The sequence below is a fragment of the Anastrepha ludens genome, chromosome 4 (genome assembly GCF_028408465.1).
Source record: "Anastrepha ludens isolate Willacy chromosome 4, idAnaLude1.1, whole genome shotgun sequence".
Classification (NCBI taxonomy): domain Eukaryota; kingdom Metazoa; phylum Arthropoda; class Insecta; order Diptera; family Tephritidae; genus Anastrepha; species Anastrepha ludens.
Window position 1 is genome coordinate 123,342,486 of NC_071500.1, and position 23,978 is coordinate 123,366,463.

At 33.6% G+C, this 23,978-nt stretch overlaps 1 protein-coding gene across 3 annotated transcripts; it reads right to left on the reverse strand.

The window, feature by feature from the left end:
• Window positions 1–2,736: 2,736 nt before the first annotated feature.
• Window positions 2,737–14,945, reverse strand: LOC128860978 (uncharacterized). Of its 3 annotated transcripts, none has more exons than XM_054098802.1 (6): window positions 14,837–14,945; window positions 5,134–5,247; window positions 3,889–4,025; window positions 3,747–3,824; window positions 3,439–3,668; window positions 2,737–3,184 (listed from the first exon to the last, which is right to left on the reverse strand). In XM_054098802.1, the coding sequence occupies exons 2-6, from the start codon at window positions 5,244–5,246 to the stop codon at window positions 2,942–2,944; spliced, it is 801 nt and encodes a 266-aa protein (XP_053954777.1). In that variant the 5' UTR covers window position 5,247; window positions 14,837–14,945; the 3' UTR covers window positions 2,737–2,941. The 3 variants fall into 3 exon arrangements, with proteins under 3 accessions (XP_053954777.1, XP_053954779.1, XP_053954778.1); XM_054098804.1 differs by having other exon boundaries at window positions 14,822–14,880; XM_054098803.1 differs by lacking the exon at window positions 14,837–14,945 and adding an exon at window positions 14,624–14,796.
• Window positions 14,946–23,978: the final 9,033 nt, after the last annotated feature.

The following is a 23,978-nucleotide window of genomic DNA, read 5'->3' on the forward strand; positions in this document are numbered from 1 at the left end:
GTCGTTTCTACTTTATTTTTAATAATTTTGAATCAGCTTTTGATATATCGAGGCACCTGGCGCCATATTCAAAACTTCAAGTCTAAATTGACTTTCTGCATTAGCCAAATAGTTGGGCATAATGAAAAAGAAAAACAGATTTGCTGATTTTACTTTCTCTTTCTATAATTTAGTTATTGGCAAAATGCAAAGGGCTGTTCAAGTTTTGGTGTTCATTTATCCAAAAAACTTACAAAGTAGGGGAAAGTGAGAGGGGAAAAAAAAGATTTCATTTTGAGGGGAAGTTGCCAGTTTTTACTGCATAAATTTTTACTTGTATTTTTGTAATTTGTATGTGAGAAAAACAGCAGAGCGCAAAGTAAAAATGATACGAACTAATATAAAATTTGCGAATTGAGTGTAAGTTATAAATTTAAATAAAAATTGTGTTTAAAATGGAGAATATAAGTAAATATATTTTAGGTAAAATTTTTAAAGTTTATTTGAAGTCATAGGTATATTAAATAGGAATCGGCCAATGATATAGAGGTTTGTACTTCTGAACCACAGCCTCCAATCGCAAATGCTGCAGTTTCCAAAATACAAATCGAAATCATTCCAAGAACTTTTTGTGTTTTATGTTGTGCTTCTTGGTTATTAATCAATTTGGCATATAGTATGTACATATATACTTAGTCTTGCCAAAAATTCTGTGACAAATTTTACAATGCATACGGCGAGAATAAATTTGCAGAAAAAAGTTCCGTCATTTTTGCTTTTGTTCGTATGCATTGTCTACTCTTTGTCTAAGTGTGGTAAAAGTGTAAACGAGATTTAGGAATTGCTGAAAAAAGTGAATATTTCGAGAATGTTTGCTTAGCGCACGGTCAATCGTTCTTTCTAATCGTCTGAAGTGACAGAAAGTGACAGAAGTGAAATAAGTGATCGTCCCGCGTCGTTCGAATCAGTGCAGCCATAAAACCGTTCGAGAAAGAATTCGCAGAATCCCCTTCTTCGGTGGCACGCGGTCAACGGCCATGAATATATTCTTTTCACCGACAATTTTCGCTGTTGAAGAAGTTTTTAATAAAATTTATAACGGACTTAACTTGTAACACAATTTATGGCATTACATGATCGACGGAAGCAAGGAAAATATGAAGAAAACTCTGATTGCCGCAACAATACAATTGATGGAATGCTCTTCATCTGACAGCTTCATTTTTTTTTTAATTTAGTACGAGGTAACTCAAATGAAAAAAAAAAATATTTGTTTGTGAATTTGTTACTGACTTTGCGGTCATGCAGTTATTTTAATATTTTTCTCTTTGAGAGCGAATTCTCGGAAATTATGTTTCTGGCAAGTTACTGGATAATTTTTACATGAACAGACTTAATTATAATTAAATTTTTCTATAATTTTGCTTTTGTTTTAATGGGCACGGGCACGAAAACACCTCAATATGATAGATTCCAACAAGTATTACAAATTATCGCGTACGTGAACGCAACTATTGTTGCAATAACGACAGTATGTGCTTCTCATATAAAACCAATTGCCATTCGGGGCCGGCAAAAAGATGTAGGGTCTTCAATTCATAGCATGACATCCAGACGTGAGTCACAAACTGGAGGAGAAGCTTTACTGAAGGACTTCTCAAGGATATGTATGATACAGCCTGACTTGATTATGACAGAAATAAAAAAAATCCATACGTAATGGAATGAAAATAGTTTCCAAATAAAAATATCCTTCTTGCACGGGGGTGCATAATACAAGATGCCTCAAAATTAATCGCCCTATTGGAAGATTTATAATTTTAGCAAATAACATTGTACGTCAATCATATTTGGCACTTGTGAACTACTGTCAGGTGCGGAATATAAACAGACAAGCAATGGAGCGCGTAAAAGTCAAAATAAAGACTTCCTCCAACCAAATTAATTTTTATTTTTTATTTAATAAAAAGTTATTCAAAAACAAAATTGGATGATTAAGTTTGGGTAATAGAGGAGAAACATTTTTCTAATAGCGGTCGCCCCTCGGCAGGCAATGGCAAACCTCCGAGTGTATTTCTGCCATGAAAAAGCTCCTCATAAAAATATCTGCCGTTCGGAGTCGGCTTGAAACTGTAGGTCGTCCCTCCATTTGTGTAACAACATCAAGACGCACACCACAAATAGGAGGAGTAGCTCGGCCAAACACCCAGAAAGGGTGTACGCGCCAATTATATATATATAATAGGGAAGAATCACCTTTTAGTATAAATCGTCCCGTATTTGTCTTTTAAAATGTTTGTTTTTTCTTGATTGGTACCATAACTGCTAAGCAATTTTTGGCCGAGTTTCACATAGCGCACCAGTCTTTTCTTCGGCACCAGTTGAACACGCCAAATGAAGCCAAGTCCGTTTGAACTTGATCTTTTTGACACAAAGGTGGAAGGAGGTTTATCTTTCATCGAATACTTTCAGAGTTAGACCGCTTGTATCATATCCATTTTCGGCAACTTGACCTAGCCAGCGGAGGCGCCTATGACTATGTCGCCGTGAGGCTCATAAAGCTTATAGTTTCATCTGTTGCGAATATCCAAGCATCTTCCGAAGAAACTTTCTCTCGAACATTCCCAGGGCCGCCTGAAGTCTTTGCGCCATACAACAGAACGGGCAGATTATTTTCACTCATCATAAAGAGTGAGTTTTTATCAGAATTGGCCTGATTCGTTTTGTTTTGCTTCGAGTTTATAATAAATATTAAAATATAATAGAGTAAAATGGATTTCATTTTAAGTTTTAATTTTGCTCATTAATTCGTTTTTAGTTTTCCCAAATGAATCTCTACAAAAACAACGGTTTTTGTTTTTCTCTCCTCGTTATAGGTATCTTTTTAACATTTACTTAAACACTTTATTTTCCACAACTATTTTTCTTTAGTACGTACTCATATAACACAACATTACAACAATTACATTTCTATGGCCTTAAAGGTATCAGATTCGCTTTCATTTAATAATTTTCTTAAATTATGTTTACGCTTTTCCCGTTCGCTTTGTTTTTGATTTATCGAAGACATTTCCGCGTCGAGGTCAGCGAGGCGAGCTTTGGTTGCTTTCATGCGTGAAGAAGCTTCAGTTGTGGTACTGGTATCACCCATTATGACATTTTCACTTCTAATCTTTATACGTCTTGAGGAGAATGTGCTAGCCTCCTAAAAAATAATGGTGAAACAAACATGCGAATACCATGAAATATATAATATCTATGTAAATATGCTTTTATAAAAAAATTATAATTAATGTAAATTTTCTCATTTTCACAAATATTACATAGAGCTACATATAGATACACATATATATAATATTATTATTTATACTCTAATTTCGCCAGTTTAATATTTATTTTAAATGTGTATACGAGGTGTAATGAAATTAATCCATAACAGCCATAACGGCTTTCTCATACCTGATCATCCGAGTCATTCAAGATAGACCTCGCTTTCAGTGCTTTATGTTTTATGCTCTCGCCGAATGCTGGCTCATCTGATCCATTCAATTTCAGTGATTTGAAAGACGATTCGAATGGTTCTGCAGAAGCTCTGAATTTCAATGAGGATTTCAACGAAGATTCAACAGCAGACTCGTCTAAACCTTTGAATTTCAATGGCTTGTAGGTGGAACCTAAATTATCCTCATCTATAAAATAGTTTTAGTCAATAGTTATATGTAGGCATAGAAAATAAATTGTACGTATTTTTAGTAATTGAAAAATACCTTCATCTTCTAAGAATCTATTTCTAGCCAAAAGTCGCTGCTTCGATTGTTTGAGTGTGGAGCCAAAAATATCGGCATCTAAAATAAGCATTCCGTTTTTAAATAAACATAAACAAATAGTTCAGTATTCCCGTAATATTACCGTCATCGTCCAATTGCAGTTTGGCTCTTAGTGAGGCTCTATATTTCTCACGGTCAAAATCGTCTTCATCCTGGGAAAATGTCACTTTTGGTGGCAAACTCGTTTCACGTGCTAAAGGAACGTGAATGTCTGTGTTCCTAGCAGAAGAGAAAATTATATTTATAGTAAACATTGATTAAGATTGAAGCTGTGGCTTATATAACCTTGATAGACTTAGGGCGAGGAGGAAATAAAAATGGAAACTACAGTCTATTATCGTCTTCAAATTGGAAAAAAAAATTGTATGAGAAGTAAAAATTAACTCAGATCAGATATCATGCCATTTGACGCCATTGAATTTTGTCGTTTGTGGGTTTTTGTAGAAAGAGAAAGGCATACTCGTATGTCAAGAATCCAAAAATAGTTCCTAAACTAAAAGACGAGAATCTAAGCGCCAAAATGTCATCGAAAATTTCGTCAAAAGGGCCAACATTACGAGGTAGTCATTTATCGACCATTTAATTTGAATTTCTACTCTTTTTTACAATAAAAATATCAGTACTATCAAAATAAAATGCACACTGAGCTTTTTTCCAAAATTCAATGGGGTCTTAATTCTTGCCCTATATCGATATTTTCTAATTTTTGAAATGATTGGTTTTTTCCCGTAATTTCGAATACTGAATAAACTAAGTAGTGTGTGGCAAAGCTGATACGAATTCGATATTTTATCAGCTGTTTTGTATTTTTATCTTCTTGTATAAATATATAATTGGCGCCAGAACCCTTTGGTGGGTGTTTTGACCGAACTCCTTCTCCTGTTTTGCGGTATGCGTATTGATGTTTTTGCATAAATAGAAGGACCTACAGTTTTATGCCGCCTCCGAACGGCAGATGGTTTTTTATTAGGAGCTTTTTTATTTGGCAAAAATATATTCGGAGGTTTGTCATTGCCTGCCGAGGGGTGACCGCTATTAGAAAAAACCTTTTCTATCATTGGGTGTTTCATGCACGGGATATCGAACCTGTTCCTTACTGAATGATATGTCACACACCAATACATTCGGCTACTATTGAAACTTTCAAAAAATTTTGTACGATTTGTTAAGTAGAGTGTTGAGGTACAAAAACGCGAAGCCTCCTCGTTTGCCGTCTGGTCTGCCAGTGACTTACTCGGATTGGGAATTTTTATTTGAGCTTTAGCTGCCTTACAAATTGTAAATCCGCACATATTACATACTTGTATAAATTTATAGACGTATTTACCTGCTGATTCCTCTTTTATTATCTAAACTTTCCAGCAATTTTTTGTAAGAGCTTTCGCCGATATCGTAGTTGGCACCATAAATGCGAGTTCGTCGTGGGCGATAACTGGACATTCTGAAAAATATTATAAAATAGCCATCAACATTTTCTTCTTTTTCTTTCTTGAAAAGTTTTTATTACTTAATTTTAAAATTTCTAATATTATTTTGAGGTTATGTAGAACAGCTAAGTTGTTTTTCGAGCTGTTCGCCCGTCAATATAGGTCCTACGATTTAATGCACTTTTTTCGAACATTTGTTTGTTTAAATTTTCAAAAATATTGAATATTTGGTACAATTTGGGAGATCTTAAAAAACTCTTGAGCTTTATAGGGAATCAAAAAGTGTTTAAGGCAAAAACGAATTCAAGAACTGGAAAATGTCTTAAAGATGCAGTAAAAAAGGATCGCTGTGGTAAAAATTTGTCGCTATTCAATTATTTATGTATGGTATTTTCTGTATAATTGTAAAAGAAAACAACTTGTGCTAAAAATTCCCAAATTGTAACCCAAATTATGTTGAATTGTCGTTCAATAGCAATTTTTGGCTTTACAACTCCTAACGCAAAGCATTGCAAATTGATCAGGCCTGTTCTAAAGTCTGATTGATTAAAAAATTTGAAAACGAAAATTCTCTAAAACTGAATGAAATATTAATTGGATTCAAAAACTATAAGTGGAACACTTGTGTCTAGAACTACTCGTATAAAATGTGTATGTATGTACACAAATTGTAATTTATTATTTGCCCAATTTCTTTCATTGAGTATTCTGTAGAGTGAAGTCATAATTTATTTTGTACTGAGTAGAATGACCAAGTATTGATAATTCAATTGAAACATTTAAAACGAGTAATGGCGCCAGAATTTGTCATAACTTTTGACAAAGCTGTCAAATGGGATGAAGGAGACACAATTTCTCCTGAAAAATGTGCTTGCGCTTTGAAATTTTAGAGATCAAAGTGTAAACGAGTATCTTAAAGAATAAAGAAACAACCCCATATTAAAGACTTTTTTGGGGGAAAAAATAATTTTAAATTATAAATATTTTTGAATCGAGTATGATATGAGATTTTAAATAAAATGTATTTATTGAATTTGAGCGCCTTTAAATTCCTGATTTGAGTTCTATGAACAACTTTGATTGAGCGAACATGCCTTGCTGGAATTAGTTCACTCTACCAGGATTGTACTGTGTTTTTTACGCGCATATGAATCTTATTTTTTAAAACAATAAGCGACCAGTTTTATATAAGCTTATGAAATAGTTGCGGTTGAAATGAATGCTTCCAAATTTTGTTATTCAGTATTTATTTATTAGAATTTTTGCAAAGAGGAGACCTACGTTGCTATCGTGCAACACACTTACGGAATTCTGAAATTAAGATACTCGTATAAACTTTGCTTATCGCTTGCATTTTTCAGATCGTAATAAAAATTAATTTGATTAATTGAACACTAACGCCAAATGTTTTTGCAGATTAGAGACAATCGTTGATGTGCCTTTTTTATATTTTAATTTTTTTATTACATACATACATACATATGTAATTATTTAATTCCCTCTAGTGTCCATAATCTGCAAATGCAAGCGCGAAAAAGCTGTAAATGGCCTGAGTTGTCTGAGATTGTCGTAAAGGCTACAAATGTTTTTACACTTTTTATGACAGTTGTTTGCTCCAAGTATTTTGTTTTTTTTTGTTTGTTTGCAGATGAGGGGGCTTGAAATGCCTAATGCATCATCAAAGCTGCTGTCGCAGCAATATATATGTCACTGTTTTTTGTTCATGGGAATTGTAAATAAAATCTTAGGCGCACTCCAGACGTTCAATATATATTGTGATATTTGGATCGCGATCCGTATTGATGGATATTAGTGCGTGCAACAAGCTAAATATTTATTGACAGTATTGCCATTCAATTTGGCGATATGGATCACTATCCATCAATATTCCATGCAACACGTTCAATAAATATTGCAATCCAAAAATACTCTCGGTGACTATTGAACGTCTGACATGCGCCTTACACTTTACTCGCTTATTTTTTAATCTGGGTCCCGTGAAAACCTTTTCTGTTTTAATTCACATTTGAGCAAATATTTGCACACAAATAGTACAAGTATATTGCCCCATTCATAAATACCGACGTAAGCAGTTCTTACATACATATGTACATATGGCGTTAGTTAAGTTCTGATAAGCAATTTATTTTTAGTATGTATGAGTAATTACAATGTCAGCCTCTTAAATAAAGTAACATATATGTAAATGTATATATACATAATTACATACATGCTTATATTGCACACTAACTACCAAAAGTGCACAGTAGAAAATCATTTCTAGAACATACCGTGAAAAAAGTAGTTTTTCATCTTAAAATATCATAAAAACTCTTCTTGAGTCACGCAAAGAGTTTACATATTTTAAGCCAAAGTCATTCTAGAGTAACAAAGACTTTGTCAGTATCTTCCATGCTCACTATTATATTCTATATTCTATTACCTTTTTAATAGAAAAATATCTATTTAACGTGTCATTGCGAATAATGTAACAACAAATAATAGAAAAGGTATTTTCTAATAGCGCTCGCCTCTCGGTAGGACATGGTTAACCTCATAGAATATTTTAAAAAATCATCTGCTGTTTGGAGATGCGAAACAAAGTCAAGACATTCATACATATATACGTATATATGTAAATCTTCGTTGTTATGGAGTTTTCTTTTCTCGAAAAAAAATTTCACCTCATTATATCTCGACAGTACGAAAATATTGCCATACATCCTGTGAAAATGTTTTGTATTTCATATTCAATGGAACCAGAAATGTGCAACACTACCACTATTTATACATATATATATTATAATAAAATACGTATATACATATGTATACATTTATTTCCATTTTTTGCAGCAATTAAAGCTTTCGTACTACTATTTGGACGAATTCTTGTAAATAGAAAACAAAAATCATCTGAGCAACGCCCACCCTCTCTTTTTGTAGACGGTAGAAAAAGCCAAACATTTGTCTGGTCAGAGAGTACAACTTCAGAAAAGATAACGAAAATTTGACAACTCTGGCGCAGAGCAGAAAGAATACAACATTATTGCGAGGAAATAAAACACAATTAGAATACCGGGTAAAAGTGGTTGAAATCTGTGAACGCAACATTGCTAGAGGTAGACTTAATTTACCTAACTTAACTTTACTTAATATGTCAGCTGTCCCGTGCTAGCGGTTAGTTAAAACATAACTTAATTAAAGAAATTAAAGAATCTGTGGATTTTAGATTCTTAAGAGCTCAGTTAGTCTAAACTTAATTTACGGGACTTAATTTAACTTAATATTTTGCCAAACCTGTTGATGGAAATCTTAGGGGGGTAGTTAAGACATAACTTAACTCAATAAATTTAAGAAGTTTTAGATTTTTAAGTTTCGGCATTACGTAAATGCCAAGAGAAATTGGGCCTGCCGTATCTTCGAAATTTATGAAGATTATGAAAAAACAAAAAATTTAAGTGTTGGGTAACTGGTGCTAATTTGTTAAGTTAAGTAAAATTTAAGTTAAATTAAGCTAAGTTAAGTCAAATTAAATTAAGCTAAGTCAATCCTACACTAATTGAACTTTTACGAGCTATTGACACTTTGTTAGAGTTTCCAAGTGGGGCCAAACCCATGTTTCAGAAATATGAGTAATAGCATTCCACAAGACTTACAGCCCTCACACACCTGCCACGTAACGTATGAATGCACTCGTATGCTCATAAGCAACTTAGTTAAGATTTTTGAAATTTTTTTGTAGCGCTTTTGTAGAGAGTGTGAGACACATATACATATGTATGTATGTGTGTATACACGTCTGCTTTTAAATAATATATTAAAACATAAGCACACATTTTAGATACACATTTAGGTTTAGTACGCGTAATCGCTCTTGGCATATTTATTTAGTATGTATGTATATAGATATGTGTGTTTCTAGAATCTCGTCAAAAAAAGGTTTATCTTACTTATTTTCGTTTATGAAAAGGGCATAAAAATAGAAAATGATTGTTGGTTGCGTTTCAAAAAAATGTCTCAGTTTACAAAAATACTATACGTACATACATATTATATGTATGTACATATATCTTACGGTATGCAGAGAGTGTGCTTTGTGGGCAATGGTTCTGGCACATTTATGTATACGAGTAATATAACATACATATCGGGTGTTTTGTTGTATACCTATAGAACACACGTTAGGAATATCTGTCAATTCAGCTTTTCCATGGAAACATACGTTTTTGGCTTTTTTGTCCATTATACTTCGTTAATTAAATTTGCTCGCTTTTAAGTTTTCCAATAAAAATCATCCAGCAGCAAAATTTTTACACATCAGGACTGCTCTTAAAGCAAATAGTTGGTAACAAATGTTACAAATTATCACGTTTTGGTGTTCATGTATCCAAAAAACCTGCAAAGTAGGGGAAAGTGAGAGAGCAAAATGACATTTCATTTTGAAGGGAAATTGCAAGTTTTTTACTGGATACATTTTTACTTGTAAAAATTTGCAAGTGAGAAAAACAGCTGATCGCAATGTAAAAATAAATACGAACTAAAATTTGCGAATTGAGTTTAAGTTCTAAATTTAAATAAAAATAGTGATTAAAATGGAGAATATAAGTAAATATATTTAAAATAAAATTTATAAAGCTTATTTGAAGTCATATATTAAATAGGAATCGGCCATTGATATAGAGGTATGTGCTTCTCAACCACAGCCTCTAGTCACCTTTGCTGCAGTTTCCGAAATACAAATCGGAAGAATTGAAGGTATCTTTCGTGTTTTAGGTTTGTGCTTCTTGGTTATTGACAATATACTCGTATGTAGCAAGGAAGAAAGAAAAATATGAAGAAAGCTGCGATGGCTACAACAATACAATTGCTAATGGAATGGTCTTCATATGACAGCGATGTTGAGGCGGAACAAATTATTGTGGACAAAAGAGAATCATGCGATGGTTGGTCATTATTTTGCATTTTATTTGCTTTATATATTTTTTATTTAATACTGAATACAACTGAAATTTTTTTACTTTTTGTGATTTTTCCCGAGAACAATTTAATCAGCTGTACGTTAAATTGTCCAATTGTTACTGGTTAGGCGAACTTTCTTTGATATTCCTCTCTTTGAGAGCGAATTCTCGGAAATTAAGTTACTGGCAAGTTACTGGATAATTTTTACATGAACAGACCTATTGTCGCTCTCAAAAAGACAACTTTTCAACACACTTGCCTAATACCGAATAGAAGTGTACGCGCCAATTATTATTATTTTTTAATTCTGACACATTGTAATTCACATTGGCGCTCACAAAGAGATGCATTTTACAGTATGCAAACACAACAAGGTTATCTTTTTAAATTATTGTTATTATATAATTAATTAAATGCCACATTGATGTTTCAATTTCCCCTAATTTGCATGTTTTTTACGTACGTGAACGCTACCACAACTATCTCAACATGTCAACTACGTCATCAAACTGTTTATAGCTGTTAGCTATTCTAATAAAGTATAATTTTACATAACACACCAGCCTCACATGTTTCTGGTTAACCTAAACTTTACTTAACTTAGAAAGCATAAAGAGCTGAAGGTTTTAAATTCTTCTCCATATAACTTTCTCACCTATTTTGAGTAGCGGTATCATACCATAACACCATAACCTTAACCGTAGTCTTAATCGCAACCATATTTGCTGTTATCTATTATTAGTGCCATAGCCATAAGCAGCTGATATTTACATACAGTGCCATTTATTTGTTTATTTCGAAACTGCAGAAACTGGAAAAGTTAACAGCAGTGACGAGGAAAGTAATTGTTTATTCATTAATATAATTGCATTATAGGTATACCTCAATGCAGCAAATCCACAATCAGTTGGTTATGGTTACGGTAAAAAACCATGATGAAAGAATAACGAATTTGACAACGAGTTATGTGATTTTAGCACCATTATAGCCAGATTACCATTTTCGTAACTTGATTTACCTTTTTTTTTGTTATTTAGTCTTGGAGCTTTAGTTCTTGCTTCATGACATTTTTCTAGCCTGTTCTAATTGAAATGTACTGTTTATAATTTTGTAAAATATATATTTTTTAAAAATTAGTTAAATAATTCACTCAGTTTTATTTAGCTTTACTTTTTTTTAACATCTGGTGGCATTGTCCGCGATTGCAGGTGTTGTTGGTGTTCTTCTGCTTTCGGCAGTCAAATCTCTCTCTCGCTACTGCAGTGTTGCCTAGCTTTGGCACTAAAATGCCCATTTAAAGAAAATAAACACCAAATTTTTATTGCATCACTTAAAGAACTTTGTACGCGGGACAAATTGTCTTTAGAATGTGTGTGTTTTTTTTTAAATAAATGTGTTATGCTCATGTACAATTTAATTTATGAGTTTTTTTTTTTGTTAAGCGAGACTCTTTTGTTAAGGGAACGACTTATTTGCTATATTTGAGGTTATGCAACTAGATAAGGTACTCTTTTTGTAAAACTGTCAGTATGGTATGGTTTCTTCAGTATTTTCTGGTATTTTGTGGCTTATTTTTACAATGAATACACCTCTTGATGCCCTATGTCCCACTAAGGATTGATGGCCGGAAGAAACGATTACACTTCTATGCTTTTTTCCGCATTCAGTAAATCCAAACGCCTTTTAAAATTTGTAAAAAGGTTTTCAATATTAAGAAGAATTGAGAGAGGGGCATTTAATATTCTTGCATAACCTTAAAAGGAGCAAAAAATTAAATTCACATATTCAAAATATCAAGCTAGCACGAAAATCTTCTCAGAGTGGCCTTTTTTAACCTTCTTTTGTATAATAATACAGTTTTTTTAAATTAAAGTTTCGGTAGCTTTAAATTAAAGAAAAAAGAAACAAACACTCAAAATTTTCGCATTTTCGGTATAAAAAAGCACTAAATTTATTGCGAAGAGCAAATGGTTAGCAATACTGCACAACTCGAAAAAACGTGACGTCACGCACTCTCTGATAGGCGCAATCTTCTTTTTATCATTCTTGGTAAAAAACCAAAACTCAATTGGTCTGTACAGTTATGGTTATGGCAACGGCATTATAGCATGCCTCTTCTAATCGATTACAGTGTTGCCCATAGGTTGCTTCGATCAGCAGATTTATGTGGTTATGATATGTTATTTCTAATTCAATTAAGTCTTGACTAACAGAGCTGTTATAAGCGAGCAATAATTTCCCAAAACGCTTCGTTTAAATGAAATTGTATTCATTGAAGAGACATTTTTAATAGGGAAATTGCTGCATTTCGCCTCAGTATCCTTATTACGAACCGCTGCTATTTCTCTTTCAGCAATCACCTAAAGAGCGGTATTTTAGACAGGACAACGGAGATTTCTCTGTACCGCTCAATTATTATTACAAACCTTGCTATATAGTAGTGAAAACTGATCACTCAGAGATGGGGATAAACCGAAAGTGCTGATCTTTGAAAGGCAAATGGCGTAAGAGCTACAATCATGATCTCGAAAAAAAATAATGTTCAACAGACTGAATATATTACGGGCTAATACTGATTACCCATACCAACAAATACGCTCGGCCGCCCGCCGCTCGGATGGATTGACGGGGTAGATGAAGACGCAGGTTGTTAGGGATTTCGGACATGGAGCACGCAGGCACGAAACCGAGGCATATGCTGCAGCAGAAGAAGGCCCGATCAGAGTTGTCCAGCCAACAAATAATATGATAATCCTCACGCAACGCTCGAAAAAACCTTACATTCCGTAAAAGCCACTGTTTGGTGCAGTGCCCTCAATCACCGGTTCAACCATCACTCTTTTGGGACGAAGTTTTGTTGAATGAATCAAAAATACTTGGCGCGTACACTTCTTTTAGGTGTTTGGCCGAGCTCCTCTTCTTATTTGTGGCGTGCGTCTTGATGCCATTTCGCAAATGAAGGGACGTACAGTTTCAATCCGACTCCGAACGGCAGAGATTTTTATGAGGAACTTTTTCATGGCAGAAACACACTCGGAGGTTTGTCATTGCCTGCTGAGGGGCAACCGTTTTTTTTTTTTCGAAAAAACTTTTTCTATCATTTTGCTATTTCATGCACGGAGATGCGATAGTCCCGCATCAACCCATTCGGCTATGGCGGCCAAATTAATCACCTGAAAAAACTACGTTCTTTATTGAAATTACCTGAAATAACCTTCTCTATTAGGCTACTATGTCTAAGAGTACTTTTTTGTCGGAGTGCGCTAGGCTACCGGTCTATCGTTGAAGACTTAGAAATCGGATAACACAGATTATGCTGGAAAAAGTGTTTCGAGTACACATTTGAAATGCCCGGACGGTCTTCACAAGACGCAGTCAATGTACCCAAAAGTCCTAATTTGTTAGGAAACATAAAATGTTAAAAAAATGTAGTTTAATTATCCCAAAAGACTGACTAGTTTTTTGTTTTTTTGTTTAGGTTTGTTTCTAAAAAAATCACCTGTTACAATTATTTTCGCCTACTAAACATAGCTAACGGTTTATTTAGTAACCAAAGTGTCGCCGCTTTGAGTCTACTGCTATACCCGCATGCAGACAAACTAGCAGACGAATGCAATTAATAATTTACTAGTTTTTGTATGTGCGAGTATGTATGTACATAGGTATGTATGTACATGTACATGTGTATGTACATTTAATGACTTTATAGCAATGCTAGTTTAAAAGCAATATGTTTTGGGAAAACTGTAGGAATTTTGAAAAACAAAAATTTTATAATTTTCCATACGGAATTTTTTTCAATCAACATGACTATGAGGTCACAAAAATATACACACATTTTCATACATATGTACCTATATAAATATGCGCGTATATGCATATGCCGACATACATGTCCACATACCGACCTACATATATATGTACATACACACATATATATATATGAAAATATTCCTTGACGTGAAAACCCGGAATAACTTTAATTCGTTTCGCTGACAAAAGGTGAATGTGCCCGTTATTTTCTTATTTTAGCCTTCTTTTATGTTTTTTGAAAAACAAGTACATGCTTTGCATGATAATTAGTTTAAAAATGTCAGCCATAATCCATTTGTAGTTAATGATTTTACACACATACATGCACACATCCAATAAATACACTCAAATATCCAGATTTGTATTCAGACTGTATTTACCAATGGTTATAAAGGTATGTTCGTTTGTGTGTACATATGTATGCCACTTATGCGCTTAAAATATAGAATGTGTACACAAATACATATATTTTTGATTCAAATTATTACAATGCCCTCTTTTTTCAAATGCATACATACATACACACACTTTTTACTTTCCATTCGCTTAAGTTCTAAAAATTTCTTAAATTTTGGAAAAAATCAATCAAAACAATTCAAAATATCTGTATATAATTACTTGACACTTCCTCCGTCAACACTTTTGTTAAATCTTTCACTATTATATAATAATTTTACAGGTACACCCTCTGCAGTTGAATGACATTAAAGTGTGAAATTTTTGTAGTTAATTTCAAAAACTAAAACACACTTTCAAAATTGTAATTTTTTCACTTTCAAGTGATCTATTAGTTCTTTTTCCACTAACTACACTTGCCTTGCCTGAACTTACTTGAGAATATTTGCACCTCACAGTTCTTCTGTTACTTATCACACACTAATTTTAAAAATACAATACAATATGTTTCGAAAAGCTGAGAAGAACTTTCAAAAATAGATCACAACGTACTCTTATTAATCACACATCTTATATATTTGTATACATTCAAAAATACATACGTACATACGTACATATGTAATAGAATTTTCGCACGTATTTAAAGCGTAACACACAAAATTTCACTATTCGTTTTTCCTCTTCTATTCATTAATATTGTATAAATAAACCAGAAATTGTTGGGGTGCGTGAATTCTTGAGACACCCTAGGTAAATGTCGAGAAGTAGTTAAGTATGTACCTATAGAATTTGAGACAGGTTTTAAAAATTAATAAATATGTATTAAAGTAAAATGCCATAATCGCACTCAACATTCCATCTAGACTCTGGATGCAAATTAATTAAATAAATATTAAATTAGGTCCGACTTTTCTGTGAGAAAATCACTCGAAGCACACAAAGTTCCGTTCTGATGGCCCTGAAAAAAGCATTTTTCATATTGTAGTCGTAGTTATCTCAAAAACATTTTTAAGTTAAGCTAAGTAAGTTTGGATTAGATTAGGTCGCTTTTTTGTGTTAATAATCATTCGAAGCACACAAAGTTCACTGTTATGCTCTTGAAAGTAACATTTTCTATATTGTACTCGTAGCTATCTCAAAACATGTAAAATTTTTACAAATAAATAAATATTGAGTTAAGTTAGGTAAGTTTATATTAGGTTAGTTCGGAGTTTTCTGTGAAAATATCACTCGAAGCACGCAAAGCTCCATCGTGATGCTCATGAAAGAAGTATTTTCCATGTAAGAAGTTCTCTTAAAAACATCTAATAATTTTACTCTTCATACCCTTCTAAAAAATGTTACTGCGCTTATATTGCTCAAATCACAGAAATTATACATCAAAAATCTGCATATTGAAGAGAGTCAGTCTATCAAACTCATCTCTAAATTACATATTACATTACATAAAATATTGCACAGGGCGCGGTACATGATGGCCATATCATTTTTATGACTTAGGCTCTGACCGAAAAACGTTGTAGTGACATTCTGAACTGATGAGAACAAATCTTAAATACGCTTAACGGCAGATCCATTTGGTTCACCATGTTAATGCGATGTTAATTTTTTGTAGCTTTCAGCTTTGAAAACAAAAGACATTTGGAAATTTGTAAACCTTAGGGAAAGTGTTAAGCCCTCTGCTAATATCTACTTGTACGTACAGTATAGCCATACGTGAGTACTTCTCTATCACTTGCGATAGGAAAGTGAACCCTGAACTCAGCGTTCGTTCTCTGAGCCAGTGGTCGCATCGTCACAGTTGTGAACATGTAGCTTTTTGATCGCCATAGAAGAAGAGTTCTTAATTGGAACTTATTTTGAGTTTACTGTGTCTATATGAAAACTGAATGATAAGAAAGGTTTCAGATGCCTTCTGAGCTGTCTAATGTAGCTTATAAATGCACAAAGAACTAGTCCATTTCTTCTAAAGGTTTCGCGCTGAATACCATTTTTCCTCTGATAGCTTCCAATTACAACTTCTGAGTGGGCTTATACATATATTAAGCGGTCAGACCCTTAACATATATTGGAAATCAAACGAGTAGGAGTGTTAACCAGACACTTTGTTTTACGCGTTTCCTTTTCTAGTAATAATGTTACATTTTTTCCACCCTGATCCAGAACTGCCAAATTTCCGTGTTCTTTTCTCAACATATTCAATATTCATTCATATTCAACATACCCCCCAAATATTTTTTTCTCAAACTTTTGTACACTAACAGGGGACTAAAGAGCAACATTTTCTACCCTGCACAAAAAGAGAGGGTGAGCGTTGTTCAGCTAATCTAATTTATCTTAATTTTATCCGAATACATAAGTTCGTCGAAATAGTTTTAAAAAAAATTTTCAATAAAATAGAAATGCTTTCGCAGGGCGTAGAAAACACTAAGGCGAGAATGAAAACTCTATTAGGATTTGGTGTATTTGGTCATGAAAAAATAATTAGGTATTCTTAAAATGGTACGAGTTACAGTTCAGCGCTACATAAAAAAATCATATATCACAAGGAACCTTGCGTATCTCACAAAAAAAAAAACTTTTGTTGCACATGCGAGTATCTTCTTCCGGATTTTCTTCGTAGCGTTAAATAAATTTCGTATAGGTGTAATAATGCACATATGCATATGTATATGTACTTTCTGCTCAAATATGAACGAGACGTTATCAATAAAACGGTCCGCGGATGACATATGGCAAAAATAAATTTTTTGTTTTTTGGTAGGACTGTTATAAGCTTACATGGCAAATTTCAGCGTGATATGTCACATAGTTTGTTTTCTATGCTATTGTAAACAAGTCAAGCTCGAGTGTGTTCTTCGAATTTAACGAGCGAAAATCAAGTTGAACAAAGAATTTGTTTGAAATTTTGTTATTCCGACAAAATTTCGGCTTCAGACGCCTTAAAAATGTTGCAAACAACCTATGGGGACTCTGCTCTATCGCGTGCACGTGTTTTCTAGTGGTACAAATCGTTCAAAGAGGGCCGTACATCGGTTGAAAACGTGCCTCATGAACGTCGTCCAGCAACATCAGTAAACGACGAAAGCATCGGAAAAGTAAAGTAAATTGTGCTTGAAAATCGCACAAATCGCAAAATCTGTTAACGCTGAATATTATTTAGACGTTTTAAAGCGTTTGCGCGAGAACATTCGTCTTAAAAGGAAGGAATTGTGGGACAACAAGTCATGGTTCTTGCATCACGATAATGCACCAGCTCACACATCACGTCTTGTTCGCGATTATTTGAACAAAAATAATGTTAATATCGTTCCGCAAGCACCGTATTCGCCTGATATGGCTCCATGTGACTTTTTCCTGTTTCCCAAGCTCAAGTTGCCGCTCCGTGGAAAACATTTTGAGACAATTGAAGTCATAAAAGAGAATTCGAAGAACACACTCGAGCTTGACTTGTTTACAGTAGCACAGAAAACAAACTATGTGACATATCACGCTGAAATTTGCCATGTAAGCTTATAACAGTCCTACCAAAAAACAAAAAATTTATTTTTGCCATATGTCATCCGCGGACCATTTTATTGATAACGTCTCGTTCATATTTGAGCAGAAGGTATGTATGTATGCAGAGCATACGCATGGGACTATAATTAGCTCATTCACCTTAAGACTGCCTACTTAATGCTCAATAGAAAAAAATATTTTCCACATATTTCTCCTCATATGCAAACAATTGAGATCAGTTGAAATAAATTTTGTAAGAGTAAATGCAATATTTGGATGTTGTTCTTTTTCAGAAATCGGGGAATCGAAATACTGAATGTAGCTCGCCATTGATTTCGATTGTGTGGAAATAAGAGCTTAGGTAACAAATATACATATATACATACATACATGAATGCATATGTACGTGAATATATATTTATGTGTATCCACATATAAATAAATGTTTTATATATATATTATATATATATTTTATTATACTAGCCCAAGTATGAATGTATGTATGTATGTGAGCGTAATTTGTTTATTGCAGATTTGGATAAACAAACGAGTAATTGTGTTAATATTCTCCAGAGGTCCAATGTTAACAGCTCCAATGTACATAAAATAGAGCAAATGATCACATGGCGTATACGTTTCGTGCTTTTTTCTACGAAAATTACGAAAATACATGAAAATCTGTTTGCCCACACTCTCTGCTGAATATACAAGTGTATGTGTGTATGTGCATATATAAGTTTATATACATACATACTTATATTAGGATGGTCCGCTTTTCTGTAGACATTTTTGTCCCTGCGCCTACATACTCGTAAATCTAATAATATTTTTTTTATGTGAAAATTTCACATCTCTCGATTTTGCAAAACTTGTTCTGTTTATAATGAAGAGATATGAGTAGGAATTGGTTCCATATTTCTAATTAATATATCTGCCTTACGAACTTTAAATTTAACACCAAAAATGTTGAGAATATTTTGTTAAATTAATATTGCATAAATTATCTGAAGACATTCAGCTGCTAAAGCTAGGAATTAAATTTAAAATTTGTAATCTATTTAGTTTTGTAAAAGAAAAATAATTAGCGCGTACACTTCTGTTGGGTGTTTGGCCGAGCTCCTCTTTCTATTTGTGATGTGCGTCTGAATGCTGTTCCACAAATGGAGGGGCCTACAGTTTTAAGTCAACTCCGAACGGTAAATGGTTTTAAGAGGAGTTTTTTTCATGGCAGAAATACACTCAGAGGTTTGCCATTGCCTGCCGAGGTGCGAACGCTATTGGAAAAAAAGTCTTCTATCGTTTTGCTACGCACTTCCGAATGGTCTATTATGACTTTCGATGTGGCCACTGTGAGACCACCACACCACACTTAGCCACTGTGAGACGCTGGTACAATGAGTTCCAAAGTGGTAGAAACCATCGATGCTGTGTGTCAATTAGTAACAGAAGATCTAGGCATCCTTGAGCGTTAGGGGATCTGGCATACATTCAATAAGAATACTTGGGCGTCAAGAATATTTATTCTCCTTAGATACCGCACAATTTGACAATTTCCTAATGCACATGAGCAGGAAATAAAACAGAAGAAAAAAACAGACGGAAAAAACTGGTAATGTCACAATTGTACCACTGGAGAAGCTTAAAACAGTCAATTCTGAGTGGTACACAACTTTTTTTTTGCCAGAAGTTTGTGGATAAGTAAAGAAAACCAACCGCCGAAGATGAACCAACCTGCACCAAAACAATGAGATCTCTCGTATCGGCTCACACAAGAGAATCTTCGAGCACTCAAAAGATCTAATTAATAAGTCATTCACCTGTTTTGGCACCTACTGATTTCCTTTTGGGCCGAATATCAAAAATGAAATGCTAGAATAACGTTTTTAAACGCCTGAAGAAGCTGTTGAACCACTTCTGAGTGGAAAAAGTGCGAATGCAGAAGTGTATTGACTTCCAAGAAAAATATTTTAAACAATAATAAAGCCATTTCCATTATTATTTACTGTGTTTTCATTATTGGTGGCAAGATATAAAAGGTAACCCTCGTATTGTTTAAAATATGTAAGAGAAAATGTTCAGACCAAGTAATAAGAATTTGTTTTTTAATTTTTATGCTAAATACAAGTTTTTAATTCAGTTCTACAAATTACCTATTATTATTGTATGCACGATATAGAAAAAACGGAGTGGTCTATTAAAGAATTTTGATTTTTCCATACTTGGAAGCGTGTACGTTGCTTGAGATAAGTAATCTACGCCTTACACAGGCAGATTGGCTGCAGGTTGACAGCCCATAAGTCGAGGAGATCTATCGATTAGATAAAGGTAGCTCTAAGAGGTCAAAAATTAAGCTCAATGACACTTTTCATAGAGATGTTCGTACAAAATTATTTATACGAAATAAAAAATTAGTGAAATATCAGTTTGTTATAGCAACACAAAGTTTTTCTGTAGAAACATTCATGTGTACACCGAATGAAAGGCACTTCAGAGATAGTGTTATCGCGGTTTTTGCCATTTAATAAACGCTACCATGAATATCTTCGCATTCCTGATTGGCACCATAACCAACTAAATATTTTTGACCGACTTCAACACCTTACTCCTTTTAGAAATCCATTTCCGCGCTTTTTTATTTTGACGAAAAGTAAATATTTCCTCCTCACTTTTCTCACCATCAATGCATACTGGGTCGAATGGAAGTCGATTACTCTTAGCGATGACGCTGGATCTAAATTCGTAATCTTTTTATAAACATTTGCACTTCATAAATAAAGTTCGGTTCTTGCTGAACTTGAGCACTCTAATTTGTTTGTTTTATTGATTTTTATCTTTGCTTTTCTCTCTTTCTTAAAAAGTAGAAAAATGTAGCAGAAAGATTTGTATGACAAAAGGATATATATGGTTTATATATATTACGTATATGGTATATGTCATAGTAATCACCCTCAACATTTTTCTCCATAGAAATAAATAATATTCATAACATATATGTGCCACATTTAAAATGGGACACTTCATATAAAGATCTTTTAACTTAAATAAGAATAGAAATATTTTTTGATTTCAATTTGTTTTTATTTATTTATGAGTACTCGCATGTAGGAAGTACAGTTATAAGAGTTAACTGCACTTAAATCAAAAAGAATGAGAAGAATTCGATGTTGTATGAAATTATTGTTCACACTCAAATTGGGACACTCGGTTTATAACTCTCAAAAGCAACAAATGCATAAGCATTAATATTTTGTATTCCCCTTTGTATTTATTACCTCCATGATGGAAAGAATAATGAGGTGGCGCCTATCGTGGTCCCGTTACTTTGCGCTCAGCGAATTTGACAACTAGTTACGTGATTTTAGCTCCAGTATGGCCAGATTACCATTTTCGTAACTTGATTTATCATTTTTTTTTTTGTTATTTTTATTATTTTTTGTCTCGGAGTTTTAGTTCTTTCTTCATGACATTTTTCTAGCTGTTCTAATTAAAATGTCATGTTTATAATTTTGTAAAATATACATTTTTTAATAATTATTTAAATAATTCACTCAGTTTTATTTAGCTTTACTTTTTTTTAACATCTGGTGGCATTGCCCGCGAGTGTAGGTGTTGTTGGTGTTCTTCTGCTTTCGGCAGTCAAATCTCTCTCTCGCTACTGCAGTGTTGCCTAGCTTTGGATATAAAAACGCACTAAAATGCCCATTCAAAGAAAATAACCCAACAAATTTGTATTGAATCACTTAAAGAACTTTGTATGCGTGACAAATTGTCATTAAAATGTGCGTTTTTTTAAATAAATGTGTTATGCTTATGTACAATTTAATTTATGAGGTTTTTTTTGTTAAGCGAGACTCTTTTGTTAAGGGAACGACTTTTTTACTATATTTGAAGTTATGTAACTAGATAAGGTACTCTTTTTGCAAAAATGTCAGTACGGTTTCTTTAGTATTTTCTTGTTTATTTTTACAATGAATATAACTCTTAATGTCCTATGTCTCATTAAGGATTGATGACCGGAAGAAACGATTACACCTCTATGGTTTTAATTCGCATTCAATAAATTCAAAGGCTTTTTAAAATGTGTAAAAAGGTTTTCAATCTTAAGAAGAGTTGAGAGAGGGGCATTTAATATTTTTGCATAACCTTAAATGGAGCCAAAAATTAAATTTGCACTTTCAAATTATCAAATTTTATAAGAGTAAAAAAATTTTCATTAGCACTAAAATCTTCTCAGAGTGACCTTTTATAACATTCTTTCTTTAATAATACAGTTTTTTTTAACTTAAAGTTTCGGTAGCTTTAAATTAAAAAAAAAAGAGCAAGCACGAAACTTCAAAATTTTCGCATTTTTGGGATAAAAAAGCACTAAATTTATTGCGAAGAGCAAATGGTTGGCAATACTGCACAACTCAGCAAACGTGACGTCACGTACGCTCTGATGGGCGCAATCTTGTTTCTATCATTCTTGTATTACCTCCAGTAAGCGCCGTGGCATACTTTGCGCCACATTTTTTCCCATTCCTCCAATACTGCTTGTTTTAAATCTGACTTACTGCTCACGCATCTTGTAGCAAGTCTTTTTTTGAGTTCTCTCCACAAATGTTCATGAACCCCATATCGTGAGATTGAGCAGATGTAGCCAGAACAATTGAAAGTTTTACAGACAGTAACCAATTCCGAGCATTCCACGACGTGTGCTTAGCATCTTTGTCTTGATAAAACACACGAATACCAAGCTTTTCTGCACTGTTGAAAACATTTTGTTTTAAAATGTCAATGTACCCTTTACCATCCAAATTCCCATCAATAACGTGTACTTTTCCGACGACAGCTCTCGACATGCAACCCCATATCATATTCCACGTCTTTTTAATATTTTTGTCCTCCAATTCTTTTCCAGGCATTCTCCACACAAAACGCGTGCCGTCTGATCAAAATATATTAATTTTGATTTCATCCGTAAATAAAACCTAGAACGGTAAGATGTTGAATGCTCTATTGCTATTTTTCAATGACAACCTCAGACCAAAAGTCCACATTCTCATATTGGAACTTTTCCGAAAACTCCAACCTAGCCTTTTGTTTTTTTCGAAATAAGGGACTTACATCGTGGCACCCGTGCATAAAATTCGTGTTTTTGACGTGATAACGTCTTATAATTCGATTTAGCCGGCTGCACGCACGAAAACATGTGTCGTTACCTTGCTCATTTGTCGTTACCTTTGCTCATTTGTCGTTACCTTGCTCATTTGTCGTTACCTTGCTCATTGCCGTTACCTTGAATGAACTGCAAGCGAAAGCGCGGAACGAACGACAAAGCAAACAAAGCAAATGAACGGCAACGTTCGACATCTTGCTCTCTCCTACTTAAGTGAGCGTATATATGTATGTATATGCGCATGTGTACATATATAAATTCACGTATTTGTATTTCCATATGCCTTCTTATTGATTATTATTAATTTGATTCACTTGAAGAATTTAAAATAAAACCAATTTTGTTAATAATAACTGTTGTTTTAATGTTATTATTATTACTTTTCTTAATATATGAAGGAAAAAATGTATGGTAATATTTACCACATACCTTATAAGATATGTTGTATACTACAATAATATATGTATATAAACATGCATATACATACACAATTTCGCGCAATTTTCAAAAAGAACAAATCTATATGTAAAGATGCATACAAATCATATGGACATATCAAATATACGAATCTATTCCGTACGCAAGCAAATGTAAGCTAATGTGCTTGAACTGCAAGCGAGAGCGCGGAACGAACGACAAAGAGCACAATCGGCCCCCGCGTTCGGCAACGTTCGACATCTGGCTCTGTCCTACTTGAGTGAGCATATATATGTAACTTATGCCCTGACCGATAGGGGCTTCCAAAAAATTTAAGATGCGGTGAACCAATTGTTCACCGATAACATAAAAAACACGATTTCAATTAGTCACATATAATTTTATTCCGCATTAGTTGCGGTTCCGATTCTAACTAAACTTTACAAAATATAATTCTTACCAACTAACTTCTTATCCTAAGCTAATTCGTCAACGTTGCAG